We start from the raw sequence: 27095 nt of genomic DNA, 5'->3' as shown, positions 1-27095 counted from the left end.
AAAAGATTAGATTAGACAAGTCACCCAGCTCCCTCTCTTATCTACCTGAAAACCGCCTTGCTTTTCAGTAGCTGATAATGAGTTTCACGAACCCATAGAACTCTGCAGATTCCCACAGCAGCCTTAGCTGACCCAAGAAACGATTTCATTCTATCTCAAGTTTTGGGACAACCAAAGGCCATCTGCAGAGGACAATCCATGTCTAACATATTCTGTTTAAACCACCCAGCTCCCAAGAGGGCCAGGTTCCCAAAGAGCACACTGGCTGTCTTTGGTCAAGACTGTTTCTCTTTAAATTATCAGCATTATCCAAAAACCACCACCACAGCAGTGGACTAGACAAAGTCTCAATGCATGAAGATATATACAGGATTCTATAATTAAACAAAAGAAAAGTAAGGTCAATCCCTTGCAGTTTCTCTGAGCCACCGAAACCCACCTCACTGGCTGTTGATCATGTGTGATTTATTGCAACTGGCCCTTACATTGTACAGTGGTACCTCTGGTTGCGAATGGGATCCGTTCCAGAGCCCCGTTCGCAACATGAGCAGAACGCAACCTGCGTCTGGCAATTCGTCATTTCTGCGCATGCGCGTGACATCATTTTGAGCGTCTGCGCATGCGCGAGCAGCAAAACCCGGAAGTAACCCTTTCCGGTACTTCCAGGTCGCCACGGGATCCAACCTGAAAAGACGCAACCTGAACCGAACGTAACAAGAGGTATGACTGTAGTGGTGGGGGCCCATTAATAAACCCCAACAAACTCCTGCTCTGATTCCCCGATGCTGAAGTCTGACCCATGGCCATTAGAAGCCTCACCCCACATTTTAGGAGCGTCTCCACCCCCATCGTTCAGCCCGAACACTGAGATCCAGCGCCGAGGGCCTTCTGGCAGTTCCCTCATTGCGAGAAGTAAGGTTACAGGGAACCAGGCAGAGGGCCTTCTCAGTAGTGGCGCCCACCCTTCAGATGTGAAGGAAATAAGTAGCTATCCTATCTTTAAAAGACATCTGAAGGCAGCCCTGTTCAGGGAAGTTTTTAATATTTAATGCTGTATTGTTTTTAATACTTGACTGGGAGCCGCCCAGAGTGGCTGGGGAAACTCAGCCAGATGGGCGGGTGTAAATAAAAATTTATTATTATTATTATTAATAATAATAATAATAATAATAATAATAATAATAATAATATTTAGCTCCACGGCCTTCAAAACCACCCGCTTACCTCGGGCTGTCTTGCAGATGACTCCCATGGTGACATTGGAGCAGGAGCCCAAGTGCCACACCCCGTTGCTGCTCTGCATCCAGTAGCAGCTGTTTTGGCTGAGCATGCTGGGTCCTGTGTCATCCTGCCCCCAGTTAGAATAGTTTACCGCCATGTTGTCATGCCAGACAAGTGTGCCCCCTGCAGAGGAAGGAGAAACATGCTGTGGGGTGGCGGGGTGGGAGGAGAGGGAGAGGGAGGGAGCACCACTGCTGGACGGCAGAAAAGGATGAAAAATTCCGAAAGAGGAAACAAGTTTCAAGGATTACTGTCAGGTGTGTGTGCAAGAGCCAGGCCCTGTGACCAATAGGACTTTGCAGGACTGGGGCCTTCCTAAGTTTGTTCTGAAGAGGCAAGGCGCGGCCACACAGGTGAGGCCGATTGGTAACTCACAGCACCTGGTGGCAGGACTTGGGAAGGCATATAAGGTCAGCATTTTCCTTCAGCTCTTTGCCACAGCAACATGCTCCCTGCTTTGCTGTGTTTGGCTTCTTGCTTCCTGACCCTCGAACCCTTGTCTTCTTGACTCCCGGCTCTCTGACGCTAGGACTCTTGGCTTCCTGACTCCTGGCTTCTAGACCCCCATTCCTACTCCCACCCCGCCATCTTGCCCCCGGTCCTGACGTCCCCCTGCCGGGACTTTGATCGCCCATGAACCGGACCGTGACAATGACAGTGTAGTCTGCTGGGCAGAAATGGCTGGGTATAAGTCACCTAAAGGGACGCAGGTGGCGCTGTGGTCTAAACTACTGAGCCTCTCGGGTTTGCCAATCAGAAGGTCAGCAGTTCGAATCCCCATGATGGAGTGAGCTCCCGTTGCTCGGCCCCAGCTCCTGCCAACCTAGCAGTTCAAAAGCACGCCCAAAAGTGCAAGTAGATAAATAGGTACTGCTCCGGCAGGAAGGTAAACTGTGTTTCTGTGCGCTGCTCTGGTTTCAGTGTTCCGTTGCGCCAGAAGCAGCTTAGTCATGCTGGCCACATGACCTGGAAAGCTGTCTGCAGACAAACGCCAGCTCCCTCGGCCTGTAAAGCGAGATGAGCACCACAACTCCCGAGTCGTCTGCGACTGGACTTAACTGTCAGGGGTCCTTTACCTTTTTTTATAAGCCACCTATCTATGTTTAGAAATGCTTTTAAATAAATGTGATTGCATATTACCCCCATTTATCACTGTTTCCATTTCCCTCTCCTCTCCTGCTGTTTCCCCTGGGTGCAGATTATAGACGTCAAATGTCCTTTTATGCATAGGAATCAAAGTGGCCAAGATCCATATGTGGGGTCAAACTGGACTGCTCCTCAGTCTCAGGCATAGGCAAACTCGGCCCTCCAGATGCTTTGGGACTACAACTCCCATCATCCCTAGCTAACAGGACCAGTCGTCAGGGATGGTGGGAATTGTAGTCTCAAAACATCTGGAGGGCTGAGTTTGCCCATGCCTGGTCTCAGTTCATGTATTAACGCCACCCTTCATTTATTGCCCCAAACTCTCCCTCCTCACTGCTCTTCATTTCCTACGACGATAACATGCTGTTAACTACATGCCAATCAAGCAAGACACTGCCAGCCTTACCTTTGGGGTTAAAGGCCATCCCCAGCCAAGCTCCTTTGGATTGGCTCTCATAAGCCTGAAGATGCTCCCACACAAATAGGTTCTCAATCTCGTCTAGGATGGACAGCACTGTACCTCCAACTGTGGGGGAAGCGGGAGATGATGGAACAGGAGAAGAAACAGATGCACAAGCCTGAAAGTTTTTCTGGGCAAGAAGAGTACAGCCGAGAGGCTCTCGCACTGTGCAGTTTCTGAACGACACCCTCGTCCACATGAAAGAAGCTCAAATTTTGTCACCAGAATAAAAAAAAAGATATGCAAATTAAGCACCCCTTTTCATATATTCATTTGATCTGCAAGGTGAGCCAATATTACTGTCCCTCATGTTGGGAGAAAGGATGCTGTTTCTGTGTGTCATGAGAACGAAAGACGGGATTTGACGCAGGTAATTCTTATTCATTCCTCGATCTCTTACACATTACGGACAAACTTCCCATGAAAAACTTTCCAAAAACACTCATATTCAGGATACTGAGTTTGGTTGACAGAATCACAGGTGCCTGCATGTTACGTGCCTGAAGGCCGCAAAAGTTTTCCCTACATAGCTCCTGTAGCGAAACCTTCTAACCAAAAAGGACCCTTAAATGGGCAGAATAATCTCTGCCCCAGGAAAAGCTCTGCCGATTGCCTTATTGCCAATCAACTGCTTGCTTTCCCCTCGAAAAAAAGGAAAAAAACGATGGTCTATAGACTATAGAGTTAGCAGTTCTCTGACTTTCTAGGGAGAAAGGTGCCTGGGCTTTAGAAGAGCATGTCTGCAGCAACTGGGATTTCTACAGAAACGCATCACCAACGGCGTGTGCACACCGTTCTGTACTAAAACAGGCACAAAGTAGGGGTGAGCAGATTCCTTCAGCATGGTACAGTGGTACCTTGGGTTAAGTACTTAATTCATTCATTCCATTCTTAACCTGAAACTGTTCTTAACCTGAAGCACCACTTTAGCTAATGGGGGCCTCCCACTGCTGCCGTGCCGCCAGAGCGCGATTTCTGTTCTCATCCTGAAGCAAAGTTCTTAACCCAAGGTACTATTTCTGGGTTAGCGGAGTCTGTAACCTGAAGCATCTGTAACCTGAAGCATATGTAACCTGATGTGTATGTAACTCAGGGTACCACTGTATTTGGTTATTACTCTGATGTTCCATTGTTGTCGTGGGTTGTCGTCCGGGAATTGTTTGTCTGTGCTAAATATAAAGAGATGAGTGCATTAATGACTTTGCTTTCTAAAAATTATTGTCCCACCTACAAGAACTTCTCAACAGTCCCAAGTGGAGGAATAGGCAGGTAGATGCCACTGAATAAAACCTCCAGCAATGCACTTCCAATACAAAAGGAGGAAAGAAACCAAACACAAAGAAAAAAGCCAGAGCAAAAGAAAACATGACTTTGCGCCGGAAGCCGTGTCCTAGGGCATGGGAACTGGAGCATGGTTGTTCCCTCTGAGCTTCTTAGAAGCACTTTACCTTTTTCGCATCTCTTCTTAGCTTCTTTCTGGCCCAGCACGACTTCCATGTGGAAGGCATAGCAGTGATTCCTGAAGGGGATCCAGGAAGAATCCTCCACAGATTTCGGGCAGCTCCCATTGTACCTCCACTTGTGGGGTGGAAGGGCCCCTGAAAGGGAAGAGCTGGTTAGAAGGAATGTCTGGGCCTTTTCTCCATTCAGGCTCAGGGCTCAGGGCTGGCTAGAGCATCCCCTCCTGCCCCGGCTGAGTTCTCTCCCAAATACAGCACCTGTGCTCATTTTGCAGATGGCCCCTTGAAGCTTGGTGTCGCAGCCGGCGGTCCTCCAGGTCCCATCTACATCCATGTATGCGCACCCCACAAGCTGCTGTGGTTCGCCAACTCGCCAGTTTGTGTAGGAAAGGCTCTCTTCTGTGAACCACGTGTAGCTTCGCCTCCCCTAAAAGCAACCCAGTAAACCAATAAAAGAGCTGCCAAGTCGGACCAGGCGGAATAAGCTTGTAACTGGGACTGGATGGAGATAAAATCCAAGTGGTCAGGAGGGTGCACTTGCAAGGCTTGTGAAATATTCTGGATTTGTTCGATACTGTGTCCTACACGGGTAGTTCATCTTAAGATGTTTCAGGAGTAGGATCCAGCTCTGAAAGCACCTCTTTTCCAGTGACTCATGCCTTACACTTGGTCCCACCTTGCCATTCTTGGTGTCAGGCCATGGGGAATCCTATCCCTCCCACGATGGCAGCCAAGAAGCTGATACGCAATAAAAGTTCTTACCAAGTAATTTATTCAATAGTCACAGAGAGAGACAAAGGAATGCGGTCTCCCCTAGATAATGGCGTTGCTCCAAGTAAAGTCCCACCCGCTACGTCTCTCCTATTCTACGTCACCCCTGTGTCGACTAATCTGAGTTTTCTGCCTCTGAGCCTTTTTGTTCTTCTACCCTCAATGCTCGTCTGGTCCTGGGAGAGGGGGGTCAGGAATACTTTCCAAAGACACTGAGTCTGTCAGCTGTCTCTCCCCTGGTGCTGCTTCTTCTACCTGCTGCTCCCCCAATATTTCCCATCTTCTCCCCTCTGCAGCCTCTGAACTGTGACCTCCTGCAAACCACTGTTGCAAATCTATACAGTGGTACCTCTAGATACGAACGGGATCCGTTCCGGAGCCCCGTTCGCATCTAGAGGTAAACATAACTAGCAATGGCACGTCTGTGCGCATCGATTTTTGCCGCTTCTGCGCATGGCATCATTTTGAGCGTCTGTGCATGCGGCGAAACCCGGAAGTAACGCGCTCCGTTACTTCCGGGTTGCCGCGGAGCTCAACTCGAACGCGCTCAACTCGAAGTGTATTTAACCCGAGGTATGACTGTAGTGTCCTTCTGTTCTCAGAAAGGTTCAGGAGAAGGGAGGGTGCGGTCCCCACCATTCCTCCACAGTCCAGCCCCTGACACTTGAGCTCCCATCCAGGAGGTGTGTATCATGGGTCATTTGACCTCTGTAGCTCTGGCTACTGGCTCTAGCAACTGTGCCACTCCCAACTCTGATCCCCACCTGTCCACCAGTACTGGCCCAAGACACTTTGCCGCCTGAAGTAGAGCCCAAAAGCCTACCAGGGCCAACAATGTCGAAAAGGTCTTGCTATACCACTTAGATGCCTGCCTTCATCTAGTGGCGCTGTCTGAAGCAGAAGCACCACCCCGGCAAACGGCAGGGCCGGCCCTACTTCCATTGCTCTCGCCGCTCTGTCTTCGCCAGTCCCCCTGGCTGCCTTACCTCCTCTTTGGACAAGCCAATCCAGAGCGGGGTCCGCAGGCTGCTCACTGCTTGGGTGAGGAATGCCTGAGTGTATGGCTCCGTCATGCTCGCCAGGCTTGTGTTGAGGCTCTCGCACAGGAGCATGGCTTCCTGCCACCTGAGAGGCTTCTGCAGGATGCGGTAAGTGCTGTTGAAGTACGAGAGGGTGGAGTTGGGAGCAGGGGGGAAGGTTGCTGGGGAAGGGCTCAGGGCAGGATCTGGGGGTGGGAGAAAGAAAGAGGACCAGAGATCCTTAGAAGTGGAATAACCGTAGCTTGCACTTCCATCCCACCCTGCCCTAGAGCCATTAACGTAGCAGTATTGGTTTGATCGATGTCAGAGCTGCCTCTAGGTCCCAGCTCACAGAGGACCAACGCTAGGCTGTCGTAATGTACAAAAGTCTTTATTGAAGTTCAGTTTCCATTTCAAAGCCGTAGCGCGCAGCCCTACGTCTTAAACCCTAGATCGGCGAAGTCCCGTCTGAGTCTCCTCCCCCCTGACAATCGCCAAAGAATTGATGCTTTTGAATTCTGGTGCTGGAGGAGACTCTGGAGAGTCCCACGGACTGCAAGAAGATCAAACCTCTCCATTCTGAAGGAAATCAGCCCTGAGTGCTCACTGGAAGGACAGATCCTGAAGCTGAGGCTCCAAGACTTTGGCCACCTCATGAGAAGAGAAGACTCCCTGGAAAAGACCCTGATGTTGGGAAAGATGGAGGGCACAAGGAGAAGGGGACGATGGAGGACAGTGTTCTCAAAGCTACCAGCATGAGTTTGACCAAACTGCGGGAGGCAGTGGAAGACAGGAGTGCCTGGCGTGCTCTGGTCCATGGGGTCACGAAGAGTCGGACACGACTAAACGACTAAACAACAACATGTGGATTATCTCTAATTTAACTTTTTTTTAATGAGAGCAAAAGCTTAGTTGACTAAACAACTAAACAACAACAACATTGGTTTAATTCAAAAGCATACTGGAGCCTTTTGAACACCACTCAAATGTGCTGAACAACAACAACAACAACAACAACAACAAATGTTTATTTATATCCTGCCCTCCCCAGCCGAAGCCGGGCTCAGAGCAGCTAACAACAATAAAATTAACACAGCATTCTAAAATCAATTCATTCTAAAATTAATTCAGAATCAAATTAATGGCAACCATTGGGCTAGAGTTCTAGGAGGGTTACCAAAGGAGGGGGTCAGACTGTGCCCTGGCCAAAGGCCTGGTGGAACAGCTCTGTCTTGCAGGCCCTGTGGAAAGATGTCAAGTCCTGCAGGGTCGTAGTCTCTTGTGACAGAGCGTTCCACCAGATCGGGGCCACAGCCGAAAAGGCCCTGGCCCTGGTTGAGACCATCCTAACCTCCCTGTGGCCCGGGACCTCCAAGATGTTTTTATTTGAAGACCGTAAATTCCTCTGTGGGACATAACAGGTGAGGCGGTCCTGTAGGTACAAGGGTCCTAGGTCGTTTAGGGTTTTAAAGGTTAAAATCAGCACCTTAAACCTGATCCTGTACTCCACCGGGAGCCAGAGGTGTTCCCTCCCTGCTCTTTCCACCACCAGCCATTTCTCGCTGCTTTCTACAGCCCACCTGACCCTTCCCACCCCCGGTCCCTGCTTGCATCTTTCCTGCACTCTTACCTTTCCTCCTTTGGCAGATGAAGGCATTTTTCTCTTCCAGGCAATTCCTGTCATCCCAGCGGCCAGTGAACTGAGGCGGGATGCCATGCCAAATCACAGCGCAGTTGGTCTGAGAGAGACAGAACCAGGAGTGTCAGTCACTCACCTGTGCCCACAGTGGGAAGACTGTTCACTGCACGCAAGGCTTCATCCAGACTTGAGGGTATGCAGTTGCAAAATACCACATTTTTCGCTCCATAAGACACACTTTTTTCCTCTTCAAAACTAAGGGGAAATGTCTGCATCTTATGGAGCGAATGTGTGGTCCCTGGGGCTGAGGGGGGGAACCTGGGCTTCCCCCGCCAGCTCTGGGAGTGGAACCAAGGCTGCGAGCAACCTTGCCGCCGCTCCTGGACCTGTTCTGGGGGCTGGGTTCGGGGGGAGCTCGGGCTTCCCCTGCCCCAGCCCCGCGGCTAAAAAGGAAGCCAAGACAGCGAACTCGCTGTCTTGGCTTCTTTGCTCTTTGGGGCTGGGGGGGGGGTCCTGGGCTTCCCCCGCAGCCCCAAGAAGCTCTGGGAGAAGCGGACAGGCTGCATGCAGCCTGTCTGCTGCTCTTTGGGGCTGGGGGGAAAAATAATTATTTTTTTCTTGATTTCTACCTCTAAAAACTAGGTGCGTCTTGTGGTCTGGTGCGTCCTATAGAGCGAAAAATACGGTACCTCCACATGCAACAACCCCTCACAACTGTTGCAAATCTGCAGCTGGCGCAGAATGCCGGCACCCAGTTGAGGACAGACACTAAATATTTCTGCAGAACTCACTGGCAACAAGATGTTTCAGTGGCCTGTCAGCATCCGTCTGTCTCCGGAGCCAATGGAGTATGCCTCTGGGGGTGAAATCAAACTGCTGCGTTGGCACCTAAGTGACCTCTCTAGGGTGTAAGCCTAGGCTGTGTGTATGGAGGTCCTGGGTTGCCCGGATGATAAGACACCTGCCCCACTGCAGCCTTGTTGGTGTGGGCCAGGGCAATGTTAGAGGAGGAGGGCTGGCCCATTTGGCATCGCAAAGATTGAGACACGACAAGCACTTTTGCTGTCTGTTTTCCCATGCGCCTCACAGCAACAACAAAAAGCCGGCTACTCAAACTGCTCTAAGAAGCTGCCAAGGGCCGCCAAAGACAGCCTTGACCACCCTGATCGAAAAGGTATTGGCAGAGGAATCAATGGGAGGAATACCTCGGCTGGTTAGAGCATGGTGATGATAATGCCAAGGTTGCAGATTCGATCCCCGGATGGGACAGCTGCATATTCCTGCATTGCTAATGATGCTCAGGGTCCCTTTCCAATTCTACAATTCTATGAAACACACAGTAAAGGTAAAGGGACCCCTGACCATTAGGTCCAGTCGTGGCCGACTCTGGGGTTGCGGCGCTCACCTCGCTTTATTGGCTGAGGGAGCCGGCGTACAGCTTCCGGGTCATGTGGCCAGCATGACTAAGCCGCTTCTGGCAAACCGGAGCAGTGCCCGGAAACGCCGTTTACCTTCCCTCTGGAGCGGTACCTATTTATCTACTTGCACTTTGACGTGCTTTCAAACTGCAAGGTTGGCAGGAGCAGGGACCGAGCAACGGGAGCTCACCCCGTCGCGGGAATTCGAACCGCCGACCTTCTGATTGGCAAGTCCTAGGCTCTGTGGTTTAACCCACAGCGCCACTCGCGCCCCTCTATGAAACACACAGCATCCCCACAAAAAGATGAGGCTCCCCAAAGAGACAGCTACAAAACGGGGTGAGGGGGTCCCCCAGGGTTTGGCTCACCGGGTTCTCACTAGCTGTGGATGCCTTGCATCCAGAGGGCTCACCAGGACCCCAGTTCACAAAGCTGACAGGCTCAGCTTCCACCCACTGGAACTCCTTCTTTGCATCCTGGAGGCCGATCCACAGGTCAGAGGTCACATTTGGAAGAAGAGTGGTTATAAAGGCTGTAAGTGGGAAGAAGGGCATGTTACTGGAGGAAGTCAGATGAAGGTGGAAAGCTTTGTTTTCATAGGGACTAGAGGCCTACAAAGCCAGAGTTCAGTTTTGCCATCAAGTGGCAAAAAAGAGACGTCGCAGGGCCCTCTAACTGCCTCCGAGGTGAGTGAGGGAAAGACAACACTTATTCAGTGGCTGAAGGAAATACATTCTGTCCTTTCTCAGAGGCACTCTGTACTCTATTATTCCTTCATATATTACATGGGTAGGCAAACGTAAGGCCCAGGGGCCGGACCCAGCCCAATCGCCTTCTCAATCTGGCCCACAGACGGTCCGGGAATCAGCATGTTTTTACATGAGTAGAATGTGTGCTTTTATTTAAAATGCATCTTTGGGTTATTTGGGGGCATAGGAATTCGTTCTTTTTCTTTTTTCCGCAAAATATCGTCCGGCCCACCACAAGGTCTGAGGGACAGTGGACCGGCCCCCTGCTGAAAAAGTTTGCTGACCCCTTATATATTACGATGGACTGTTCTAATTTTCTTGCAATCACTCCAATAATACGGCGATCGTTTTATTTATACCCCACCCATCTGGCTGGGCTGCTCCAGCCACTCTGGGCAGCTTCCAGCACATATAAAAACGTAACAAAACGTCAAACATTAAAAACTTCCCTAAACAGGGCTGCCTTCAGACGTCTTCCAAAAGTTCTTTAGTTCTTTATCTCCTTGACAACTGAAGGGAGGGCATTCCACAGGGAGGGGGCCACTGCCGAGAAGGCCCTCAAATCAAGGGTCCATTCCAGTCCAGTGTTCAGAACAATAAGTCCACAGACCACCCTTTCACATGTTCAGGCAAATGCCTGAATGATTCTTGGGTTTTCTTCGGCTCATGAAGACACTTTCCTGGGCCAAAAGCGGACCAGTTTCCCAGAGGCGAGGCGAGGGGAGGCAATGTGTGTTTGTGCGTGCACACGCACACAGTTGTCTTGTGAACAAAAGGCCCTTACCTTGTTCAACGTAATTTGAGATGGTTGCCAACACGCCCCCCTGAATCTCACACCTTCGCTTCGCCTCTTGCCAGGTCACCTGTTCTTCGTTGTTAATCCTAAAGCACTGTGTTATAAAATTGACAGAAAAGGAGATTTATAAACAGAAGACATTTCAGGCAAGGTACTTCCCATCCTGTGAAATAATAATAATAATAATAATAATAATAATAATAATAATAATAATATTTATTATTTATACCCCGCCCATCTGGCTGGGTTTCCCCAGCCACTCTGGGCAGCTTCCAACAAAATATTAAAATAAAATATTCTATTAAACATCAAAAGCTTCCCTAAACAGGGCTGCCTTTAGATGTCTTCTAAACGTTATTTTTCTCTTTGACATCTGGTGGGAGGGCGTTCCACAGGGCGGGTGCCACTACTGAGAAGGCCCTCTGCCTGGTTCCCTGTAACTTGGCTTCTCACAACGAGGGAACCACCAGAAGGCCCTCGGCACTGGACTTTCACATTTATTTTATTTATTTTCAGTTTTATCCCATCCTTTCCTCCCCAAAAGCTCAAGATGGTTCCCCCTCTCTGCAACGATACCACGAAGTAAGAAGGTAAAAAACATCAAGGCATTTGAGAGAAGGGGAAATTGAACTACACACAACTGCGCAGACAGACTTGCAATATGAAACAGCTATCTATCTGAAATCTCACTAAGCTAGGCTGATGGACAGTGATCTGAACCCATGCCTCATCAGTCCTAGATGTGACACGCAATATACTACCTTCCACACTCTCATATGTTCACGAACAGGAGGGGGAAATTAAATGGGTAAGTGGTTTCTGAACCAGGAATGTCCATCAGCCAAACTTCTGCCCTTCTGTATACTCTGCAGGAATTATTTCCACACCACCATCCATCCCGTTCAAGGGGGACCTAGAACACAAACACTCCTGGAAGACTCCCCCCCCCCACCAAGAATGATGGTGCCCAAGGCCAGGGAAAGCGGTTCCAAGTACCTTATTGCCGACAGCATGCCAGCCCTGGGCACAGCTGCCAGGAGTAGGCACCGGCAGGGGTGGCAAGGAGCCTGTGGTAATATTGGTGCGCTTGCAGATGTAAGGCAGAGCAGTGAAACACTTCTGGTCACCCCAGTCCTCTGCAGAAGGAGAGAAAGGAGAAGATATGAGAGCAGATTCTATATTTTGCTTGGTTACAATGGCACTCTCAAAGTAAGAAACAGCAGCCATCTCAAAGTACAGTGCTACCTTGGGTTACATACGCTTCAGGTTACAGACTCCGCTAAGCCAGAAATAGTACCTCAGGTTAAGAACTTTGCTTCAGGATGAGAACAGAAATCGTGCTCTGGCAGCGCGGCGGCAGCGGGAGGCCCCATTAGCTAAAGTGGTGCTTCAGGTTAAGAACAGTTTCCGGTTAAGAACGGACCTCCGGAATGAATTAAGTACTTAACCTGAGGTACCACTGTAAGAAACAGCAGCCATCACAGCCTGTCCCAACATTTTGTATAAAAAAATTCCAACACAGAAAAAACCCCAAACCTGGGTCAGGTTTCTCTTTGGGGCATAACATTCTTTTATCCAGCTGTCCAATTGTTGTTGTTGTTGTTGTTTTTTAAAATGGTGAGTGTTCATGTACAGTGGTACCTTGGTTCTCGAACTAACTCCATTCCGGGAGTCCGTTCAACTCCTGAAACAGTTTGAAAACCAAGGCGCGGCTTCTGATTGGCTGCAGGAGCTTCCTGCACTCAATCAGAAGCCGCGGAAGCCTCGTCAGATGTTCAGCTTCCAAAAAATGTTCCCAAACCAGATCACTCACTTCCGGGTTTGCGGCGTTCGGGAGCTGATTTGTTCAGGAACCAAGGTATCACTGTATTATAACTCTAAAGACTAGGCAACAGCTTAAAAACAACATCACAATAATAAGTTAGGACGCCAGTGATCTTAACATTTCCACTGCCTACCCTATACAGGGGTACCTCGGGTTAAGTACTTAATTTGTTCCAGAGGTCCATTCTTAACCTGAAACTGTTCTTAACCTGAAGCACCATTTTAGCTAATGGGGACTACTGCTACTACCGCGCCGCCGGAGCACGATTTCTGTTCTCACCCTGAAGCAAAGTTCTTAACCTGAAGCACTATTTCTGCGTATGTAACCTGAAGCGTATGTAACCCGAGGTACCACTGTATGTTTTCAGGGACATCAGCCAGAAGTTCAGGGTTTGATGGGTGTCTGGAGGGATGGAATATTTTTTAGGAATTACCAGGAGGTTGGTCTGAGCTGATCATAGAGATCGCAAAGGGCCATAGGGGAGAATGTTGATCTGTAATTTGATTAGGAATATCAGGCCAATGTCTGCATGCCCATTACTCACCTCGGCTAGCAGTCATGTATACACATTTCTGGTCCTTGGTGGTAGGCCGGGGCTTTCCTGGTGCCCATGAGATGAATTTCAAGAGAGAGTAATCAGACCACCTGGAGATGGCAAACAACACATTGGGGAGGTTTCCACATTTTGAACACAAGCAGGAATCTAAGACACACCAAAAAATGCTTCTAGGACAGAAGACACTTAATAGAGAGACTCACTGAAATCGTCCATCATTCTCATAGGTGCTCAGCCCAATCCACCAGTGCTGCTCCTGTCCCCTTGAAAACTGGCCAAAGGAGGAATTAGAAGAAGAAGAAGAAGAGTTTGGATTTGATATCCCGCCTTTCACTCCCCTTCAGGATTGGGATTTTAAAAATTGTTTCCTTTTTTGCCCGAACCCATTGCCATTCCAGGTGGCTCCCTACCTTCTTCAAGTTCTGACCCAGGAAGTCCAGCTCAGCTTGATTGTGAATTGACACCAGCTCAGCTTGGAACCAAGTGCAGATTCTCTGAGCCTGTACCCAAGTTGAATGATGGTCAAAGAACTTGTACTCAGCATCTTGGTATTTCACCCACTCATTGCTCGCTGTGGAGAAATGGGATGTGTTAAGAGACCCTGGGGAAACTTGGTGCTTTCCAGGTGGAGATTGCTTAAGGCAGCTAATACCACCAAAACCTTGTATTTCCCTCAGATGCCCCCTGTCAGAAGAGCTGCAACTCTTCCAAGTGTCAACGCAGCTACCTAGTCAACCTAATTCTCCTTCAACAGAGACTCAGAAGGTACATTCTATGTTTGCTTATGCAGACAGGTTGACCAAACTGTGTAGATTCTAACACAGTACCATGTTTGTTCATTAGGTTAAAACGTAAAAGGTAAAGGACCCCTGGAGGGACGCGGGTGGCGCTGTGGGTTAAACCACAGAGCCTAGGACTTGCCGATCAGAAGGTTGGCGGTTCGAATCCCTGCGACGGGGTGAGCTCCCGTTGCTCGGTCCCTGCTCCTGCCAACCTAGCAGTTTGAAAGCTCATCAAAGTGCAAGTAGATAAATAGGTACCGCTCTGGCGGGAAGGTAAACGGCGTTTCCGTGTGCTGCTCTGGTTCGCCAGAAGCGGCTTAGTCCTGCTGGCCACATGACCCAGAAGCTATACACTGACTCCCTCGGCCAATAAACGAGATGAGCGCCGCAACCCCAGCGTTGGCCATGACTGGACCTAATGGTCAGGGGTCCCTTTACCTTTTAAAAGACCCCTGGACATATAAGTCCAGTCAAAGGCGACTATGGGGTTGCGGCACTCATCTCGCTTTCAGGTCGAGGGAGCCGGCATTTGTCCTCAGACAGCTTTCCGGGTCATGTGGCCAGCAGGACTAAGCCGCTTCTGGTGCAACGGAACACCGTGACGGAAACCAGAGCACATGGAAACGCCGTTTACCTTCCTGCCACAGCGGTACCCATTTATCTACTTGAATGCTTTCAAATTGCTAGGTTGGCAGAAGATGGGACAGAGCAACAGGAGCTCACTCCATTGCAGGGATTCGAACCGCCGACCTTCTGATTGGCAAGCCCAAGAGGCTCAGTGGCTTAGACCACAGTGCCACCTGCGTCCCTACTTTATTCATTAATGCCATCCTGGCCAGCCATGTAGCACACATGCCCCAATAAAAACTCACTGCCACTCCTGCTCTGTTGCTTATTCCCAGAATCTGGACGTTAGATGACTCCTGCCTTGAAATATGGGTGTTGCACTCCCAGCTGGCATGGAAGTTGGATCTTACATTAATGTATCCAATTTTAAAGGCTTTTACAGTGGTACCTTGGTTCTCAAACACCTTGGAACTCAAACACCTTGGTTCCCAAACACCGAAAACCCAGAAATAAGTGTTTCAGTTTTCGAACGTTTCTCAGAAGCTGAACATCCAATGCAGCTGTCAGTTATTATTTCCGGGGCGCCTGCGCCGAACAGAAGCTGTGCCTTGGTTTTTGAACATTTCAAACGTTAAACAGTGCAGGTAAGGGAAAAAATCAATTTTAATTTTTATCATCTACAATACTGTCTTATTTATTTTATAGTACACTACATTGATTATTGCTTTCATTTTATGCATCAGTGGTCTCGTTAGATAGTAAAATTCATGTTAAATTGCTGTTTTAGGGGTTATTTTTAAAAGACTGGAACGGATTAATCCGTTTTGCATTACTTTCTATGGGAAAGCACACCTTGGTTTTGGAACGCTTTGGTTTAGGAACGGACTTCCGGAGCGGATTAAGTTTGAGAACCAAGGTACCACTGTAATGCTAAATGCCACCTCAACAACCTGGGGTCATGAATTTCATAGGTTAATGATGTGTTGTGTAAAGAAGCACTGCTTGTTTTTCTTAAACCTGTTTGGGGAAGTTTTTAATGTTTGATGTTTCACAGTATTTTAGTATTTTGTTGGAAGCCGCCCAGAATGGCTGGGGAAACCCAGCCAGATGGGTGGGATATAAATAAAATTATTATTATTATTATTATTATTATTATTATTATTATTATTATTCCTATCAGTTTCAAGAACAGGTGCCCCAGGTGTTGAGGCTGGGGGATGAATGTCTCCACTATTTGTTTCTGAAAATATTTATAGCCAGCTCTGCATCACATTGATCTCTTAGCAGGGCACACAAAATTCATTCAAAACGTTTACACGAATATAGCAGGAGCAGGCAAAAGTATAAATCACTGTGTCTGACTCAAAATGCAGAGCTGCAAATACCATCATGTTAGGCTGCAGAATTAACAATTCATAAAGACCCCGAGAGAATAACCAGGTCTTAACCTGGCACTGAAAGAAAGCCAAAGTTAGCACTAGCCAGACCTCAGTTTCTCCACATCACTCATGGTTTTGTAAACCTCTGTCACATTATGCATGCACAAATACACACACACACACACAGCCCTGTTGCCTTTTTCCTACATCAAATACATTCTTTTCTTCGGTAAGATAAATAATCAGACGTCAAGATGGTTTAGTTCCCCTGTTTTCCATGCTGCCTCCAGCATAGCTATTCTATTTCTAGACTTGGATGAAGCTAGGTACATGAGTGCAGGCTTCTTAAACTCATACTTGACCTCTGCAGGCCTATAGCTGAGAGGGATCCAACTCTATCTATTCAGTTAGCTGATATTTCTGTTGCCTGCTTTTGACATAAGCTTGGGATAACACATAACTCCCTTTCCCAGGGACATAGCCCACATTCCCAACTGCAGACCCCACATCGCCTCAGCTGAGAGAACAAGGGGCAGTGCCGCATAAAACTGCTAGCAGCACCCTACCAATCCTTGACAAGACCACCTTGCTGAACCTTAATGGCAAAACCTATTTGGTGTTTCGCAACTTTCGGACTAGTTGCGGGACCTTAGCCAGACCTTAGCAGAGCAAACGCAGAATCCACGGAAGCAATTGGCGACTTGGCTGCAGACAGGATAGACGAAGCAGGAACCAGGAACTTGTAGTTAGGTGTTTATTACATACAGCGGACTATTTACAGGAACAGAACATGGATCTTTTGCTAGCTCTCTCTGATACGACTCACAACTCCTACACTGACACAGAACTCTGAACCTCTGAACACTGAACACATTCCAGTTAGTAGGCCATTAATTATCACTCCCTTGAGAGAGCTTGACCAATCAGGGAGCGGTCTCCATGCCTCTGTTATCACCAGGCAGACCTACTCCTTCAGATTGCCTTCTGGCTGTCTGCCAAACCTTAATTGACTCTGTGTGAGTAGCTGCACGTACACAGTTTCACAACAAACCTTTCTCAGACTTTTGGGTCCCCAGATGTTGTTGGACTACAACTCCCATCGTCCCTGACCACCGGTCCTACTAGCTAGGGATGATGGGAGTTGTAGTCCACCTGGGGACCCAAGTTTGAGAAACACCGCTCTAAAAGCACAATGCCAACAGCGCAGTATAACAGAGGCGGGAAGTTGGCACCGTGTTTCCTCTAGCTTGCATGCATCCAGAAATCACACACCTTTTTTGCGTCCACAAGTCAAGGAGTAAGGGGCGGGGGTGGAGACAAGAGCGATCTCTGCACAAAAGAGATTTTGCCACATGGGATGAGGGGGGCGGAAATATTCACTCACCTTGAACGGTTGTCTCTGGCTCTTTCACATCAGTGCCTATTAAACAACAGCACACGATCAGCAAGGGAGATGTTCTGGGCCTGGCCCAGAATTCATTTCAGTTCCTGATTCAGGAAAAAATGCCCCTTCAGGAAAGTAAGATATTCCCCCTATCCTTTCTGTACTGCAATCCCTGCTGGTTATGAAGGAGGAGCAAGCCTCATCCTTTGTTTATTCGAATGCGGCTACTTGTCTTTATACATATTCAACTATGTATCAAAGAAATAATTAAACATTTATTTTTTAAAAAAATAGAAAGGGTTAGATTGTGGGGAGAGGGTGGAAGTCAAACACAGACACCAGAAGGAAGACAGAATGTCCCTGAGAGGTTCAGAAATCTTAGTATGAACTAGTGGAGCTGAGAAACTTTGTTATTCTAAAAATATTAACATGCCCATTAAGTAGGGACACCAAGTTATCTTGGGAAGATAATCCTATTTGAGGAACTGACAAGAAACAGATGCACTTAATACAACAATCTTTGTACACCTCACACTCACGTAGAAATTTGCCATGCTCAGGGCAGCTTATAGCGTTTTTTTCAAAACAGTAACATAGACTGAAACATTAGTCATGCAATCAACGGCAGGAAAAAATAAACAGCAGTAAAAATGAAAGCAGGCACTAAACCCCAATAAAAAACCCCCAAAGATGTCAGCCACAAAAGAATCCTCACCTGGCAAGCCAAATGGTATTAAAATTACCGTATTTTTCACTCTATAAGGCGCACCAGACCATAAGACGCACCTAGTTTTTGGAGGAGGAAAACAAGAAAAAATAATATTCTGAATCTCAGAAGCCAGAACAGCAAGAGGGATCGCTGCGCAGCGATCCCTCTTCCTGTTCTGGCTTCTGGGATACCTGCGCAGCCTGTATTCGCTCCGTAAGATGCACACACATTTCCCCTTACTTTTTCGGAGGGAAAAAGTGAGTCTTATAGAGCAGAAAATACGGTAACTCATAGCGCACTGTGGTGACCTATGGAGATATTAAGCTGTAAACAAAACCCTCTTGAAGCCCAGGCAAGGTACTTAACTCCTTCGCTTAATGGACATTATTGAGTTGGCTGAACATTACCTCAAGAATCCTCCTTCAAAATCTCGCGTTTGTAGATACGTAAACATGAAAGAGGCGACTGCAAAGTTCTTTACTGTGGCTAACTCTTCCCCTCCCGGCCAACCCATCGCCATCCCAGTCACCTTTGGGCAGTTTGCAGATCCAGTCCAGTTGAGCGTCGCACTGAAGAGGCATCCACTGCAAGGATGCCAAATCCAGCGCCGCACAGTTCCGGATGTCCTCATCGTCGTGATTGCTGCGGTCAAAGTTATGGTAGGAGAACTGAAGGCAAAAGAAAGATGGGGGAGGGCAAGTTATTTTTTGATGTATTACAGTATTTTAATATTTTTCTGGAAGCCCCCCAGAGTGTCTCGGGAAGCCCAGCGAGATGGGCGGGGTATAAATAAATTATTATTATTATTATTATTATTATTATTATTATTATTATTATTATTATTAATCCCTCAATGTCATGCTTAGTCAACTGAAGCCTTAGGTCAGGGGTCAGCAAACTTTTTCAGCAGGGGGCCGGTCCAATGTCCGTCAGACCTGGTGGGGGGGGCAGACTATATTTTTTGGAGGGAAATGAATGCATTCCTACGCCCCACAAATAACCCAGGGATGCATTTTAAATAAAAGTGCACATTCTACTCAAGTAAAAACACACTGATTCCTGGACCGGATTTAGAAGGCAATTGGGCCGGATTCAGCCCCCGGGCCTTAGTTTACCTAGCCATGCCCTAGATCACTGGCTCATCCAACTCAGTTGAGTGCAGTGACATGAATACTTTCCTCTTTCCCCCCACCAGAAGGAATTCCCACTCCACACTGTGCTCTGCATTATCTCAAATGCATTTCCCTCTACCTCGGCAACAAACAAGCATCGAGAGAGGTCTGGGTTTCTTGTGGTGGCTCGTTAACAGAAGAAGCCTTAATACATTAGTAAAAGGAGAGCCGTGATTTCCAGCAAACCACCTGACAAAATAACTCTAGTTTGGGTTTTTTTATGTTGGAAGTTTGCATTTATTTATTTATTTGGATCTCTAATGAATTCTGTAGCGACAAATATCAACAAGGCAGAGCAAACAGAAAAGAATCTCTGAAATAAAGAAGAGGTGACAATTTTAAGATATCAAATAACAGGCATCAATTCAGATACTGTTCTGACAAAACAACTCTTGGGACTTTTTGTCAGATTCCTATTTCTCCACCAATACACAACTCCTGGTCCTCTTTTCCCTGTAAATAACAGCAGAGGCATTCTATTTTACTTACTTATCTCCCGACAGGAATACTTTGTTAAAAAAACACACACACACAAACACGCAAATCTCTGATCCCAGTGCCTTTTGAATAGGTTGGAGTTCTTGTTATTAAATATACCAAGAAAAAAAGCACACCAAGAACTCAGGCCCATGTAAGTTTCAATAGTGGGAGTGGTCCCTACTCACAAGTCAATAGTAACAAAAACTAATCCATTCAAAAGTATGTATTCTTGCAAGAATTACAAACTCAAATAAAGATTACAAATTCTAACAGAGATTACAAACTCTAACTCATAAAGATACAGTGGTACCTCAGGTTACATACACTTCAGGTTACAGACTCCGCTAACCCAGAAATAGTACCTCAGGTTAAGAACTTTGCTTCAGGATGAGAACAGAAATTGTACTCCAGCAGCGCGGCGGCCCCATTAGCTAAAGTGGTCTTCTGGTTAAGAACAGTTTCAGGTTAAGTACGGACCTCCGGAACAAATTAATTACTTAACCTGAGGTAGCACTGTATGTATAACACAATAATTTGTTACAAAGATTTTTTCTTTTTTACTCAACAATAATGTTGATCCTTATCAGCAGATGGAGACTCATTTCAATCACAGAGCAGAAGGCAAAAGTCAATTATAGATTAGAAGCCAGGGCAGGCCCTGTTTCGATGTATTCATCAGCTGGAAGTATCAAACATTACATGAAAATACGTTTAGAGTCTAAATTATCATAAATTATGAAACAATCCTAAATTATAAAACAGTATTATATACCATTTATACATATATTTATGAGTTAGCGTTTGTAATCTCTGTTAGAATTTGTAATCTTTATTGAGTCCTTGGTGTGCTTTTTTTTTTTTTAATAGGTTGAGCAAACCATCACTCACCCCAAGACCATCACTCCATCGCCAGCTCCTCTCAAGTCCTGGGTCCCGGCGATTCAAGCCGATCCAAAACCAATGTTGCTCATGGATTTCAGGTTCTGATGCCCTGGAAGGCATCCGAAAAGAAGATGGGTCAGTTCTTCCATGAATGTGACTGTGTGAAGACTTACTGCTCGACTAAAGCTCCCAAGGTTTGTTCCCCCACCCATCACCCCATTTTGCTATATGTGATTAGGCTCAATTGATTCAAGCTGCTTATAGCAGGGTTGGGGCACGCGTGTGGCTCTCCTGATATTGTTGGGACTCCCAACTCCCATCAGCCCAAGCAGTATGGCCAGTTGTCATGGATGATGGGAGTTGTAGTCCTGCAACACCCGGGAGGTGCCAACTTCCCCCTCCATTTTGCAGCCATGGTGACAGCATCTCACGGTTGTGACAGGCCAAGCTAAGTAACTGCCGAGGTTTCAGAATCAAAATGCACAGAGCACCATCTAGGCCCTGTTCAGCTTGCCTCCCCCCGAAAAAAATATCAAGGACTGCTGACCAACCACGTGGGGGTTATTTTTTATTGGCAAAACCTGAACCCACCGTTTCCACTTCCCCCTTTTAGGAAACAGCCACGCTTCTTGTCAGTTTAGCAGATACCATATTTTTTGCTCTATAAGACTCACTTTTTCCCTCCTAAAATTAAGGGGAAATGTGTGTGCGTCTTATGGAGTGAATGCAGGCTGCGCAGCTATCCCAGAAGCCAGAACAGCAAGAGGGATTGCTGCTTTCACTGCGCAGCGATTCTTGTTTTCCTTCTCCAAAAACTAAGTGTGTCTTGTGGTCTGGTGCGTCTTATAGAGCGAAAAATACGGTACTTCTCACTCTTTCCCTATCCCCACCCATTCACAACCACCAGATCAAACATTATGATTCTTCACAAGTTTCAAGAGGAAGCAGAACCTCTTAACTTTTTGTTTCAGTTTCCATCTTCCTATTTTCTTTTAAAAAGGTGGGGTTTTAAGTGTTGGTTTCAACTGTATTGTCTCTCAAAGCAAGGGACGAGGAGGACGGCTGTCTGTCTATATAAAACGTAATCACACTGTAGGCACGTAAACCAAAACTTGCAAATGTGCTTACATATGAAGAAACATTCAAGTGTGCCTGAGAGCACATGGATATACCGTATTTTTCGTTCTATAGGACACACTTTTCCGCCTCCAAAAATGAAGGGGAAATGTGTGTGCGTCCTAAGGAGCGAGTGCAGGCTTCAGGCAGCTATCCGCAAGCCTTCTGAGCCCGGCGGGAGTTCCCGCCGGGCTCCGAAGGCTTGCGGATAGCTGCCTGCAGCCTGAAGCCCGGGGAGCGCAGCGCCAACTCCTGCTGCACTCCCTGGGCTTCAGGCAGCTATCCGCAAGCCTTCGGGCTCCAAAGGCTTGCAGATAGCAGCCTGTTCTGGGGGCTGGGGTCGGGGGGAGCATGGGCTTCCCCCGTCCCCAGCCCCGCAAGCTCTAGGAGCTGCGGCGAGGTTGTGCACAATCTTGCTGCTGCTCCTGGACCTGTTCTGGGGGCTGGAGAAGCTCGGGATTCCCCCGCCCCAGCCCCGCGGCTGGGGGGGGGAAAAATATTTTTTCCCCTTTATTTCCCCCCTAAAAACTAGGCGCGCCCTATGGTCCGGTGCGCCCTATGGAGCGAAAAATACGGTATTTGCCAGGGTGTCGCCCAGAAACATACATCTCCTGCTTTTGTCACTCAGTCCTCACCCAAATATCTTGTTGAGCGTGTTAGCTATAAAATGTTCCTCCTCGTAAGTGCCGACGCTCAGGAGTTGTGCTTTCCGATCGCTGCAGAACAAATGGGCCATGATCCAGTTTTTCTTCTCCTGAAGTTTGTCGTAGGTGAACACCTGCCCAAGAAAAAAGGGAGCCGTTTCACAAACCGAACCTGGTCAGTGAGAGCCGCCCCTTCCGAGAACTAAAAGCCCGAACTGCCGTGACAAATATAAATCCAAAACCAATTTGAGCTAATACGATTCATGTGGTGGACGTGTCCTAAGGTGAGACTTCTGGGAAAAGATTTATACTGAATTAAAAAAAAATGTTGAAAAATACATTTATTAAGAAACCAGAAGCCTTTCCACTTGGAATAACAGGACCGGAATTGCCAAAGAAGGATGTTAGACTGTTTCTGTATGGCACTACAGCAGGAGGATTTTATTAGCCAAAAATTGGAAATTGCAAGAAATGCCGACAATAGAAGAATGGCAGATGAAGATGATGGACTTTTCGGAGATGGCTGATCTGACTGGGAAGAATCTGTGACTAGAAAGAGGAGGAAACACAAGAAGAATGGAAGAAATTTAAAGAATATTTAGTGAGATACTTTAATATAAGATAATTAAGAAATTCCTAGAAGTAACAGATTAGGCTAAGGGACAGAAAAATATTAATAATAATATTATGGATTACAATTGGAAGGAAGGATAAGAGGTTTGTAATGAAAGAGGATATTGATGCTATAAATATGAAATTGGGAGCTGCTAAATATGTGTTATGATGAAATTCAGATTGGAAGGTGTCGAGGAAGTCTTCTAGCAATGCAGGGAATAAGAAAGGGAATAATAAAGGGGGGAAATTCTTCTTTTACCTTTTGTGTTTTTACTGTTGTTAAGTTTTTATGTTGTGATAAATGTAATGTTCTTTTCTGTGTTTATGTCTGTGTGCTATAAGAGAAAATCAATAATTTTTTTGGAGAAAAGAAAAGAAAAAAGGGAGCCTATGTATTGTGAGTACTTATCTACTTTTAAAAAAATTTCACCTATGATCTTTTTCTTTTTTCTTTTTTTCTGATATCTTATCTTTCATTTTTTTCCTTTTATTGTGAATAGCATTTTATAGAGGTATAAATAACTGTAAATATGAAAAGAGACAAAATATTCTCTAATTTTTCTTCCTTGGTTAGATGTATTTCCTTTTTCTTTTGTATTTTCTTTTGTTGTGAATATGTATGTTTTCTAATTTGTACTTAATAAAAATATTTTTAAATTTTTTTAAAAAAGAAAAAAAGAAAAAGAAAAAAGGGAGCCGTTTCACAAACTGATTGCAGTCGGTGAGAGTATTACAAGCCCGAACTGCTGTGATAAATGTTAAATCCAAAACCGATTTGAGCTAATACGATTCACTTTGCATTAAAAGTTCTGAGCATGAACTGGCTGGCTGCCTCCCCTCGTTTTGTACGTACCTTGTAGCAATGCCTCAACTTGGGGCTGGTGACCCATCCCGCTGGACATGTTCCTGTGAGGCTCGGGGTGGGATGAGGCGAAGGAAGCTCAGGGTTCACCGGAGTCCCCAAATTCTGCCTGCAGATGTATTTGGCCTTGAAACTGGTGCAGTTCTTCACTTCCCATAGTCCCATGGCACTCCCCGTGGCCAAGGCAACACAGCCTCCTTTGTTATAACCTGAAAGCCTCATGGGAAGGGGGAAATAGGCCAGAGGAAAAATTTAAGCCAAAGGAAACGGTTTCCACCTGGCTTGGCAAAATCAGGCAATAACCACAAAACTAGATAATGGCTGCACCCATCATGGTAAGCTATAAACCATGGTTTACTGTGCATGAACAAACCACACACCCCTTTGCTTCTCCCCACGAATGGATGGAGGAAACCAGTCACAATCTCTAATTTAACCTTATACCTGAACCAGGGATTATGGTTTCTTTAGCTCCAAACAAACCGCAACAAACCAAGGTTTCTTCTTCTTGTTTCTCTCTCTCTCTCTTGAACTTCTTTTCTATTTCTTTTTCTTTATTTCTCTCTTTTTCTTTGTTCATTCCTTTCTCTCCCCCCCCCCTTTATGTTTTTGTTGTTGTTAGATCAAAGTCTTAGTTTGGACCAAAAAAAAGGAAAAGATATTTAATATTAAGTTTTGTATTTTTCTCTACAAACCCGAATAAAATTTATTCAAAAATGAAAAAGGAAGTGCAGACAATTCAGACAGTCAAGCCAAATTTCTTACTGTGGGAGAAGGCAAAATAAATATTCTTTTTTAAAAGGAAAAAAGGGGGGATGCATAACCCACTGTGATTGCAGAAGAGAGACACATACTAAGTCACTTGAAAGATGTAAACAAACCCTAGAGAGAGAGAGAGAGAGAGAGAGAGAGAGAGAGAGAGAGATCTATTACCGGGCTGGTTGCGATTCCAGTGGGTGTAGGTGACTTCATCCCCGCTCAACCAACGAAAGGAGCCCGTTTCATTTATGTCCTGTAGAGCTGTCCAGAAATATTCATCCTCCCAGCCATAAATTAGGCTGCTCACATAGGCCTGTTCAAACCTTGGCCAGGGAGACAAGGGAATGAGTCAGTCGCTTCTTCACCAAATCCACCAATCCATGATCTTTCCTCCAGAGGTTGATAGTCAAATAATAATAATAATAATAATAATAATAATAATAATAATAATAATAATAATACAGTGGTACCTCGGGTTAAGAACTTAATTCGTTCTGGAGGTCCGTTCTTAACCTGAAACTGTTCTTAACCTGAGGCACCACTTTAGCTAATGGGACCTCCCGCTGCTGCCACCGCCGCACCACCGCCGAGTCATTTCTATTCTTATGGAATAAAGCAAAGAATGAAGCAAAGTTCTTAACCCAAAGTACTATTTCTGAGTAACCTGAAGCATCTGTAACCTGAAGTGTCTGTAACCTGAGGTACCACTGTAATAAAGGTAAAGGTACCCCTGCCCGTACGGGCCAGTCGTGTCCGACTCTGGGGTTGCGTGTTCATCTCGCTCTAGAGGCCGTGAGCCGGCGCCGTCCGAAGACACTTCCGGGTCACGTGGCCAGCGTGACGAAGCTGCAGCACCAGCGCAGCACACAGAAATGCCGTTTACCTTCCCACTATAAAGCGGTACCTATTTATCTACTTGCACTTAAGTGTGCTTTCGAACTGCTAGGTGGGCAGGAGCTGGGACCGAACGACGGGAGCTCACCCCGCCGCGGGGATTCGAACCGCCGACCATACGATCGGCAAGTCCTAGGCACTGAGGTTTTACCCACAGTGCCACCCGTGTCCACCACTGTAATAGTAATAATTTATTATTTATACCCCACCCATCTGGCTGAGTTTCCCCAGCCACTCTGGGCAGCTCCCAATAGAACACTAAAAACAGAACAAAACATCAAACATTAAAAACCTTCTGATACAGGGTTGCCTTCAGATTGCCTAAAAGTCAGATAGTGTTTATTTCCTTGACATCTGATGGGAGGGCACCACTACTGATAAGGCCCTCTGCCTGGTTCCCTGAAACCTCACTTCTCGTAGGGAGGGAACCACCAGAAAGCCCTTGGAGCTGGACCTCAGTGTCCGGGCTAAACAATGGGGGTGGAGACGCTCCTTCAGGGATATTGGGCTGAGGCTGTTTAGGGCTTTAAAGGTCAGCACCAACACTTTGAATTGTGCTCGGAAACGTACTGGGAGCCAATGTATGTCTTTCAGGACCGGTGTTATATGGTCTCGGCGGCCGCTCTCAGTCACCAGCCTAGCATCCTGTTGCTTTTTGCCATGTGGCAGCCAGGCAGCATACCTTCCAAAAATAACCAAGAGGTCAAGTGCCTAGCCTAGCCTTTCCCTCTAAGTGTTTGCAACACAATACAGTGGTACCTTGGGTTACATACGCTTCAGGTTACATATGCTTCAGGTTACAAACTCCGCTAACCCAGAAATAGTACCTCAGGTTAAGCACTTTGCTTCAGGATGAGAACAGAAATTGTGCTCCGGCAGAGCAGCAGCAGCAGGAGGCCCCATTAGCTAAAGTGGTGCTTCAGGTTAAGAACAGTTTCAGGTTAAGAACGGACCTCCAGAACGAATTAAGTTCTTAACCTGAGGTACCACTGTATCTGAAAACCCATTCCATGATAATCCAATTTCTTTAAATAATAAAAAAGACGTTTGTTGAACTCTGGATGGCTTACAACACAACACAGACCTGTTGGTTATGGTGACCAGAGTAGACGAATAATCTGTGCACACCTTCCGAGCATCACTGTACGTCACATGGTCGTCTCCCAGCCAATAGCAAGATGGAGTTTGCCATTTCCAACCCTGGGGAAAACGTGACAGAAAAACGTCAACGAAATGTAAAAATCTAAATCGAGTAAGTGTTGGAACTGTAAAGAGAAAGAAGGTTCTTTCTGTCATATGTGGTGGTCTTGTAGTAAGGTTAACGCTTACTGGGAAATGATATATGATGAATTGAAAAGGATGTTTAAAATAACCTTTGTAAAAAACAGCACAGAAGCTTTTCTTTTGGGAATTATAGGGACAGAACTACCTAAACTGTATAGAAACTTATTCATGTATGCGACTACAGCGGCAAGGATGTTACTCGCCCCAAAATGGAAAGAAGCAGAAGTCTCAGCAAAGGAAGAATGGATACAAAAACTCATGGAATATGCAGAAAAGGCAACACTTACCAGGAGAATAAGAAATCAAGACAACAAACTTTTTATAAAAGAATGGAAATGGTTTATTGAATATTTACAGATAAATTGTAAGCAGGTAAGAACACTGGCAGGATTATTGCAATAACCTGCAGTTTTATAAGAGCGTATATTTAATGTAGATGGATAAAT

At 46.5% G+C, this 27095-nt stretch overlaps 1 protein-coding gene across 2 annotated transcripts in view; it reads right to left on the bottom strand.

Annotated features, from left to right (window-relative positions):
• The window catches only part of MRC2 (mannose receptor C-type 2), an 87822-nt gene that overhangs the window by 6255 nt on the left and 54472 nt on the right, over positions 1-27095 (bottom strand). Inside the window, exons 10-29 of one of the 2 annotated variants that reach the window (XM_083709004.1) lie at positions 26450-26565; positions 24646-24794; positions 23704-23921; positions 22227-22369; positions 20482-20584; positions 18471-18609; positions 17233-17268; positions 13531-13691; positions 13324-13391; positions 13109-13209; positions 11736-11875; positions 10728-10833; positions 9563-9726; positions 7768-7876; positions 6105-6343; positions 4606-4774; positions 4336-4485; positions 2834-2953; positions 1202-1404; positions 426-837 (exon numbers count right to left, since the gene is read on the bottom strand). In XM_083709004.1, coding sequence (XP_083565130.1) covers positions 601-837; positions 1202-1404; positions 2834-2953; positions 4336-4485; positions 4606-4774; positions 6105-6343; positions 7768-7876; positions 9563-9726; positions 10728-10833; positions 11736-11875; positions 13109-13209; positions 13324-13391; positions 13531-13691; positions 17233-17268; positions 18471-18609; positions 20482-20584; positions 22227-22369; positions 23704-23921; positions 24646-24794; positions 26450-26565 — 2871 coding nt within the window. In that variant the 3' untranslated portion in view covers positions 426-600. Of the gene's footprint in view, positions 1-425; positions 838-1201; positions 1405-2833; positions 2954-4335; positions 4486-4605; positions 4775-6104; positions 6344-7767; positions 7877-9562; positions 9727-10727; positions 10834-11735; positions 11876-13108; positions 13210-13323; positions 13392-13530; positions 13692-17232; positions 17269-18470; positions 18610-20481; positions 20585-22226; positions 22370-23703; positions 23922-24645; positions 24795-26449; positions 26566-27095 lie in introns of those variants that run through there. The other variant, XM_083709005.1, reaches the window with a different exon arrangement.

The sequence above is a fragment of the Podarcis gaigeae genome (assembly GCF_964106915.1).
Source record: "Podarcis gaigeae genome assembly, chromosome: 13".
In the NCBI taxonomy this organism is placed as follows: domain Eukaryota; kingdom Metazoa; phylum Chordata; class Lepidosauria; order Squamata; family Lacertidae; genus Podarcis; species Podarcis gaigeae.
This window is presented reverse-complemented; position numbering and strand designations above follow the sequence as displayed.